The sequence below is a fragment of the Lactuca virosa genome, chromosome 1, assembly GCF_052849685.1.
Source record: "Lactuca virosa cultivar CGN04683 chromosome 1, Lactuca_virosa_CGN04683_v6, whole genome shotgun sequence".
Taxonomy (NCBI): Eukaryota; Viridiplantae; Streptophyta; class Magnoliopsida; order Asterales; family Asteraceae; genus Lactuca; species Lactuca virosa.
Window position 1 is genome coordinate 274,684,322 of NC_136426.1, and position 8,956 is coordinate 274,693,277.

The 8,956-nt window shown below is 32.8% G+C and overlaps 1 protein-coding gene across 2 annotated transcripts; it reads right to left on the bottom strand.

Moving 5' to 3' along the window:
* Nucleotides 1-691: 691 nt before the first annotated feature.
* On the bottom strand, nt 692-4,089 carry LOC145166737 (protein IQ-DOMAIN 10-like). 2 transcript variants are annotated; one of them, XM_079085776.1, is made up of 6 exons: nt 3,716-4,089; nt 3,420-3,521; nt 2,962-3,120; nt 2,181-2,408; nt 1,889-2,002; nt 692-1,240 (listed from the first exon to the last, which is right to left on the bottom strand). In XM_079085776.1, the coding sequence occupies exons 2-6, from the start codon at nt 3,492-3,494 to the stop codon at nt 941-943; spliced, it is 876 nt and encodes a 291-aa protein (XP_078941902.1). In that variant the 5' UTR covers nt 3,495-3,521; nt 3,716-4,089; the 3' UTR covers nt 692-940. The 2 variants fall into 2 exon arrangements, with proteins under 2 accessions (XP_078941902.1, XP_078941894.1); XM_079085768.1 differs by having other exon boundaries at nt 3,420-3,518; nt 3,716-4,088.
* Between the last annotated feature and the right edge of the window lie 4,867 nt (nt 4,090-8,956).

Here is an 8,956-nt window from a genome sequence, read left to right on the forward strand (position 1 = left end):
GCAAGCCATAGAATATGAGTCATAAGAACATAAGCTCACTCCTGTTTTTTTTAACGCTTTCCATATGCTTGACGTTTTTTTTTTTGCAATGTTCCAACGTCAATCACTTACTTCCAAATGATTTCGATGTACTTGCACCATTTTGCATACGTTCTAATATTATGAGTATCTATTTTCAAACGCATCTTATATTTGCTTATAAAATCAAGTCAATAACACAATCCAATTAAATAAAATAAGCCCACTGGCCCATGCAAAGTATCGGATTTGCATGGGATACACTGACCCATGGGAAGCATGGGTATCTACCCTAGTTTGTATATATTTTTTTAAAAAGTATTCCATTTATAACCTTTTTGGTTGAAAAGTCGTAGTTATTAATTTTTACATCACCAATACAAATGAAAACTTCTTTTAATTTGGTTTATAAATTAACCACTAAATTAACCACAAACTATCATTAACTGAGATGACGTTAACCATATGTAATGGAACCACATTTGAGTTTGAGAGTTCTGTGTTTTTTATTCATGAACTTGAAACAAAAGGTGTTTCACCTTTTATATCTTCATCATGATTCTCTCTTCAATTAAAATAAAAGATATAAAAGTTAAAACATCTTGTTTTTAAATGAATGAATCAAAACCATAAGTGAAAATATCATGTTCAGTTTTTGTTTGAGATTTCCAAATAACCCAAAACGACAATTCTATATTTCTATGACATTACCAACCAAATACACACATACAATATTCACCCCATAAATCATTATTGCATCTATTTACAATATAAATAGAAAAAAAAAATAACTTTACACATTTAAAAAAAAAGTAAATATCATAACCCTGAACGACCCCATCAACAAATCAAATAACTTTACACATACAATTAGAATGTAGCACATCATGTTCGGTTTGACCGTTTGACCAGTTACCAAATGTTACTCTTTTACCAATGTTTCTATTTTGATGGCTGCCACATAGGATAGCTTCCCGTTTCTTGGAGTTTTCATACCATTAGGTGAAGTTTTCATGGACTTTGAATTTTTCATTGATGGTGATTTTGAGTTTTTCACAGCTTTGTTTGCTGGGCTGTTGAGTTTCTTCTGAGTCAACTCAACCAGGACTCGGTTTTCCCATGGTTGAGTTGCAATCCATCTATCCAACCAACTCCAACACCAATCAGCAGTAGCTGCTTCTGAATCATACGGGCCTAAATTGTATCTTGAACTCGGCCTCCACTGAAAACTCATGGTAAAAATCTTTGAATTGAAGAAATAGCAATGTACTTTAATTTATTTGTTAACTATAGTATCCTAGATTCATAATCTTTCTATAACAACTTTGTAAATTCAGCTTTTTTATTATTATTATAAATTGTTTTATGAAAAATTGAACATTGTTGTAATAGGAGGAAATGAAAATAGAATGTTATTTAAACAAATATATGAAAGGATGTTGCTATTTCTTGTATTTAACCCTAAATAAAATTCAGGGTAAATGAAAGTAATAGCAACTTGTCTCCATTTATTTGTTTCTTATGGCGTCTTATATTCATTTCTTTCTATTACAACACTGTATTTCCATGTTTACACTTTGAAAAATCCATCCAATTATAGCAATGAAAATTACTATGTATTTCACGACATTGCTATAAATTGGTAGATTATTCAAAGTATAATGTTGTAATAGGAAGAAATGACAACATGATTCTATTATAAACAAATACACAAAACTACATTGCTATTTCTTGCATTTAACCCCATAAAATTCCTTCTCTATTTTTTAATATATGGAAAAAGAAGTCAAATGTGCAACATACTTTCACTGTATTTATAATATAGTTACTAAAATTTAATTAACTTTAAAAAAAAATTGATTGAGTTTACCTGATGAGAGAAGGCATATGCCATAGCTCTCTTACGCTTTACCGCTGCTTCTTCTCTCTGTTGTATCCTTGCAAGAGCCTCATCAATGGTATCAGAACCACCACTCCACTCCACCTACCATACCAAAAAAAAGCAAAAAAAAAAAAAATTCAATTTATGGAATATAATAACAATAAGTTTTTTACTTTTTTATACGAAAAAATACTATGATTTTTTAGCAAAATGCAAAGAAACAGCAATGTACTTTATTTTTTTATTCACCATAATTGCAATGTATGTATATTTTTCTTACCTCTAGATCACGAAGCTTGGTCTCGAGCTTCAATTGATTCTCTAATTTCTTCCGTTTAATTCCTCCTTCTTCAACCATTTGAAGTCTTCGTGTTCTAATTTTGGATTGTATCTTGCTCCATGATTGAAGATTCATTAATGTATTTGATGTTTGCTTCTTTCCAAAATCACCTTTTGTAAGCGTCTGCAATCTTAATACTCCTTTCAAATGCCTCAATGCTTTCCTTGCCTTCATATATGATTATTTTTATTGTTTAGGGTCAGAAGGTTTGGAGAAGCTAGTAAAAAGTAGCTATAATAATAATAATAATAATAATAATAATAATTAATAAAAAAAATATAATATGAGGAAAACGGTCATTTAGCATGGACTTAACGTTTGTTCATTTTGTTACTCCTTCCCTTCTAAACAAGGTGCATTCGGGTTTTGAGGTTAAGTGGTTTAAATTCCACTAGAAATTTTTGATAGAATTGCATAATATTTTGAAAAAAAAAAATCGATAATTACCGCAAGCTTTAAGAACATAATCCCAGGAGATGTTGAAAAATAGTAGGTTTGATCTTAAAAGTGAAACTTTAATGGTTGTATATTAGTGTTTTTTTTATTTAATAATATAAAAAAGCAAGGATGGCTTTCCCTATAAGTCCCAAATTTTTTACAAATTTTCCCTAATTTATTTTTCCCTCCCTTTTTATGAAGTAATTTTCTCAAATATCTTTTAAACATCATTTTCTGAACAATTTATGGATCAAAACAAATAAATAAATAAATAAAACGTTACCTTAAATGCCCTGAATGTGGTTTGGATACGAGTTGCAGCAAGATCCTCAACCAACGGATGGAGAACCTTAGGCTTCTCGGAAGCAACACCATTGACCGAAATTGTTGACTTTTCTTGACGTTGGGATTCCAATTTGTTTTCGACAGGTATGGTAAAGCCCTGTAACATTCACAAAATATTCATAAACTTTGAAACTCTTTTTTTTTTTTTTTTTTTAAATATGAATTTTAAGATTCTTTTCTCCCCATATATGTTTCTTTTTTCTCATACTACGAATTGGAACGAATTTTCGATCACGTTAAGCACTATCTTAGCAATCTTTTTGCAAGAAATGTACTAGAATAAAAAAATTCTAATTTTTTTTATTTAATTTATTTACACCGCAATATATCTATGAGACTATGATAACTTGGTTCATTAAAATAATATTAACATATGTGACATGTATCATGGTATACCTTCATCCTCTTTGATTTTGGCTTCCTTGATTTACTTAAGTTGATTATATTCTTCAACCAATCTCCGGATCCCATTCTTGATGCTACACTTGGTTTATACTGCTAGATAAAATATAAAATTATGTATAAAAAAAGATTTATTTGTCAAAAATGAGAAACCCTAAATCCAATTTGAAGCATCATATCATTCAGAGAATCTCGGATGAACATCAACATAAAGCACAACAAGAACAAGGAGAACTCCATTAGTCAAAGTCACAGAAGATAGTTTGAAAGACATGATGAGAGTGACATACCAGAGAAGAAAAACTTCAGATTCTGCTATTTGAAATCCTTCTATAAGCGAAATGTGGAATGCCCACAAAATCCGAAGATCAGATAAGCGAAGCAAAGTGGATTTACCATTTGGGGAAACGAGTAGACAAGAAGAAATAGGGGGGAAAGGAATAAAAGGTTGGTGCATTGAAATTGTGGATATTTTCGCCATGGCCAATTATTGCTCACCAACCAGCTCAATTCTTTCATTAATTTCTCGCTCATCAAACTTTGATTCTCTCAAACGGGTGTTAATTCGAATTGGAGAAGGGAGAACATCAACAGGGTGCATTTTATTATAATTATTGAGATTGAGATTGGGTTTCTTTTTAGCACTTTGCCAAGAATCTTTATTATAATTGAGTTTGGTGAACAATAATGGAATTAATAGAATTGTCGTTGGTGACTTTGGAGTTTTGGAGAGGAACATCATAATTTTAAGTTGTTATAACATAATTTGTAATATTTAATGGAAAGGGAAGAAGCTGTATTAACATAATTTAAAGAAAGTACCAGGCAAAACACACGATTTTATTTATTTATTTATTTATTTACCTGGAATGTCAAAAAGGCGATCTAACATGTTTTTAGAAGGGTTGTGTGTCACGTCAGCGTTTTTCTTATTATTTTTTTCCGTCATCAAAACAGAGTGTGAATAGGAAGAATCTTTCACTTTTTATTTTTAAATATATTTCATACAAATATTATATTTATTTTGTATTTTGTAGGGAATTAAAAAACATAAATTCTAATATATTTTTTGTAACACCTGTTCCAGGAATTGTTTAATGGATGCAAGTTTTTAGGGTTTTGGTGCATGGACTCGGCGAGTTGGGAGCTCCAACTCGACGAGTAGAGTCATTTAAGGAATCGCGGGATTTCGACCCTACTCGACGAGTCGGAAGGCCCTGACTCGGCGAGTAGGTGCTGTAGAGGAAACCCTAAATTTTAGGGATTGGTAACCTATTTAAAGGACTTATGTCTCATTTGTAGTCTCTCTTATTTCCCCCTTTGTCCAGAGAAACTCTAGTTCGTGCCCTTCCTCTCTTTGAGTGTGTGTGTGAGCTTAGAGAGTGATTCTTGGTGCTCTTTTGGAAGGAACTCGAAGCTTGAAGAGGTTGTATTGAGTGGAAGGCAGTAGATTCGGGATTTCCTCCAGTGTTACAGCTACTTTGAGGTATAAAGTCGAAACCTTGGCTTTTCATTGCTTAGATTTCCTTCTATGGAAGTTTATGGCCATTATTAGCATAGTTTAGGATCATTCTTGGGTTTGAGCTTGTTATGAGCATATGGCTTTAGATCTGGATATCTCAAGACCTTTGGGGACTTAAAGTTGCCAACTTTATCAAGTCTTGGCCCCCTTCATGCTCTAAGTCCCTTGTCAAGTCTTTATTAAGTTTTTCTAGCCTTGGATGCTTTGCATACACGTAAAGTTTGCAACTTTACGTGGTATCTGCTGTTGGATTAGATGTCTAAGCCCATAACTATTATTGGTATGTACTCGACCCGAGAGTAGCATGGTCCATTTGGGTTGCATAACACTAGGACAATTTGTTAGGACGGACTCTTGAGAGAAGGTTATATATGATTTATTAATATATTATAAGTTCTAATATATTAATATGAAATCATATGTTTTAATTAGTATTGATCAAGAATTAATTTGGAATTAATTTAGTGATAAAAAAAGACTAATTAAATCTATGGGGACTAATTATGATAATTAGTTATATTTATATGTGTTGGGCTTATGATCCATGTTGGACCAAGTTTATGTATGACACATAAAGAGTTGGGCCACATGAACCATGAATCATAAAACCCATGAGTATGGATTTGGGTTATACCCATAACCCTTGGAATCCAACATATAAATATGTACTCGTTAGCCAGAAAATGCCTACACTTCTATTTCTTGGAGTTCATGGAGGTGTTTTTTGGTGCATGGAAATTCTCTCTCAAGAGCCACCTTTGTCCTAGGTGAGTTGTGAGCCATTTGAGGCATTCATACTTTTGGTGTTAAGCTCTTAAGGCCAAATACAACAAGGTTTCAAGCTACATAAAAGCTATGTCATCCTAACTAGTATTTCATATTATTTATGTCAATTGCATGCTAGTTATAGGCTTAATGCTTTGGAAATACCATTACATGTATAATTAGAGAAAACATAGATCCAAGCCATTTAGGGTTGTATGTGCACCATAGGATGTTGTAGTATACAAAACCCAACAGTGGTATCAGAGCTATGAGTTGTTTTCTGTTATATTTGATGTAATTATTGGTTTTCGGAGCAAAAAAATCGAATTTCTGATGTTCTGGACAGTGGACTCGTCGAGTCCACTGGGGGACTCGCCGAGTCCAAGAACAAATTCATCCAACTCGCCGAGTTTGTTCTTGCACTCGACGAGTTGGAGCCCCTCACAACAGATTTTCGAGTTTTTTTGGCCTGTTTTGGATTTGGATCATTACCACAAAATGTTTTGTTCATAAAACTTGATTTTGATGCTATGGTAATGATGATTCTCATCCAATTAAAAGATAATTTTCATAATTTCAAGTTTTGTATTAGTTTATATGAATATGCTAATTTCTTGAAGATTGATGATATGAATTATCTTGTTCTTATGAGTTAGTTTAGATTAATAGAAAAATTATGTGATAATTATTTTCGATCCAAATTGATCTAAAAGTTTTTCATAATATGTGTTTTGTAACTTGTCCTCAAGTTATATGAAAAATCTCATTTATGAATTTTAAAACTCATAAAATTTCCATAAGTTATGAAAATGAAGAGTCTCATTTTTTTTAATTGTTTTAAAGTCTTCCATAACTTGTCCTCAAGTTATGGAACTTGAAGAGTTTTTCATTAAACTACTCTAAACTCATAAGTTATGGAAACCAAAAGTTTTTGAATTGTTCCAAACTTGCCCTCAAGTTTTGGAATTTGTAAAGTTACCCCCCCATGTGTACTTTAATTCCAACCCTTAGAATTTTAAAAGTTTAAAATTTAACCCTAATACTATTATAATATTATAGGTTTAATATTTATATATATGTATAAGAGTAAGTCAGTCTTACCGTTAGTAGGCCTCATTCACGAAGCCGGTCTATAAGGGGGGTATAAAGTTACTGCCTATAAAATGGTAGTTTAATGGGTGTCCACTCTCACCCACCGCTTCCTTAACTGGTGGAGGGTTGTTAGCCGAACGGGTAGGACATGACATTAATTCTCCCTTCATTAAAAGTATAATGATAAATATAAAGTAACTAAACTTTATTAAATTCTCAATCTTGGTTACTTTAGGAAAATGTGAATTTGGTGCTAACCCATGAAACTTTGCACTTTGTTAAGTCGTTAGTGGAGCGTGTGTGGTTAACCGGTACACTAATCTTGGACTAACAATGTGTGGCAAATGGTAGCTTGATGTTAATCCTAGATCAATTGAGCGTGTGTGGTTAACCGACACATTGATTAGGTGGTTGTAACATTAAGTGTACCAAGTTAATTTGCATGATTATTTACTCCTTGTTTGTGATCCTCGGCATCCCAGTCACAAACTTGAAGGGCACAATCGAGATTTTAACATGCCATTGAATAGTTCTATGAATCTCAAAAGATCTAGGAGTTTCAATTCATTTAAAAATTAATGTTAAATTTCGTTTTTTTTATGGTGGAAATTGGTAAATCGTCATTTACCTACCTTCAAATATTTTGTAGTTTGGATTACGACATCCCTCTTCCAAGTTATAAAATATTGTGTTGGGTCCTAGCCTTAATATTTCATATTGGGTGTTATATTAAGGACTTAAATCAAATAAACTTGAATTTCTACCTCATAGATGTCTAGTTATGACAACTATGGTCTTCCTTATCCTTTTAGATAAAGCTTTCCTAATGAAGATGATATCCCAAATGGCGATCAAGGTGAAAGATTAATCCCTTTGTTGTGCATTAATGGGACTGTAAATCATACTTCACTTCTTCCACCTCCTCCAATTATTCTCCCTAACCCACAAGTTCTTGAAAAGTGCAAGGTCACTCAATCCCTATTGGCAAGCAATGTCTATATGTGCTCAAATCTTGGAGATGAAGTCACATATTGACAAGTTGGGAGAGTTGGGTGTCGAAGTCTCAAGGAAGTTGGCTGTTGACTGGGTTCTTCAATCACTTCCTAAGTCATATAGCAGGTTCTTTAAAGGACTACTATGTGACAGATCACGACATGACCCTTAATGATCTTACCTATTTGCTTGTTGCTGCTGAATCAGAAATGATTTGGAGCACTGGTAAAGCAAATTTGATTGGAAGATCTACTTCCCAAACTTTCATGGACATTCACAATGGAAACATTGGAAGTCCAGAAAAATCTTCTCTTCCCAATGGAAATGGATCGGCCATAGTCAACCCGGTTAACCAAATGGTAAAGAGAAATAATAAGTCTGAGATAGTCCCATGTACCATTACTAAAGAGTCCATATGTATCTATTGCCAAAGTAAGGGGCATTGGTTGCGAAACTGCCTTATTGTAACAACCCATTATTTCGACTCTATGTAATAATATAGATCAATAATAAAGAGAAATTTTTGTATACTATGTGCATTTACATAATCGACCCTCAAAAATGGAATGTTAAACAAACATGTTTGGGATGAACATAGTGGTAGAAATCGTGTCAAGGATTCCAAAAATATAAAGAACGCCCAAATCCGAGTCATAACAAAGAAGTAATGACCTATTGAAAATCCGCGACAAAACCGGCAAAACACTGTTTAACGTAAAAAGTGAATTTTCAATAAAATGCTTTTTAACCTTAACTATCTAAATGAAAGTTATAGTATACGTTAAACCGAGAGTGTCCATAAAAAGAACGACTAAATCTGACTTCGTATGAAGAAGTTATGATTTTTCGAAATTTCGACACAACAGTTTGCAACCCGAAACTCGAAATTTAGATCGAGCAACTTTTGGCCAAAACAACCTAAACGAGAAACGTAGATATTATCAAAAGAAATTCAACGGTAAAAAGACAAACAAAAACGGACGTCGGATGAAGAAGTTATGAATTTTTAATGGACTTTTCCTGTCCCTACCTGTTAAAAATATAACTTTAAAAATAAAGTCAAAATTAGCCGACAGAGTCTAAACGAAAGTTGTATAGCATGGTCTCACCTACACGTGGATATAAAGAACGTCAAAAACAGAGTTCGTATGCAAAAGAT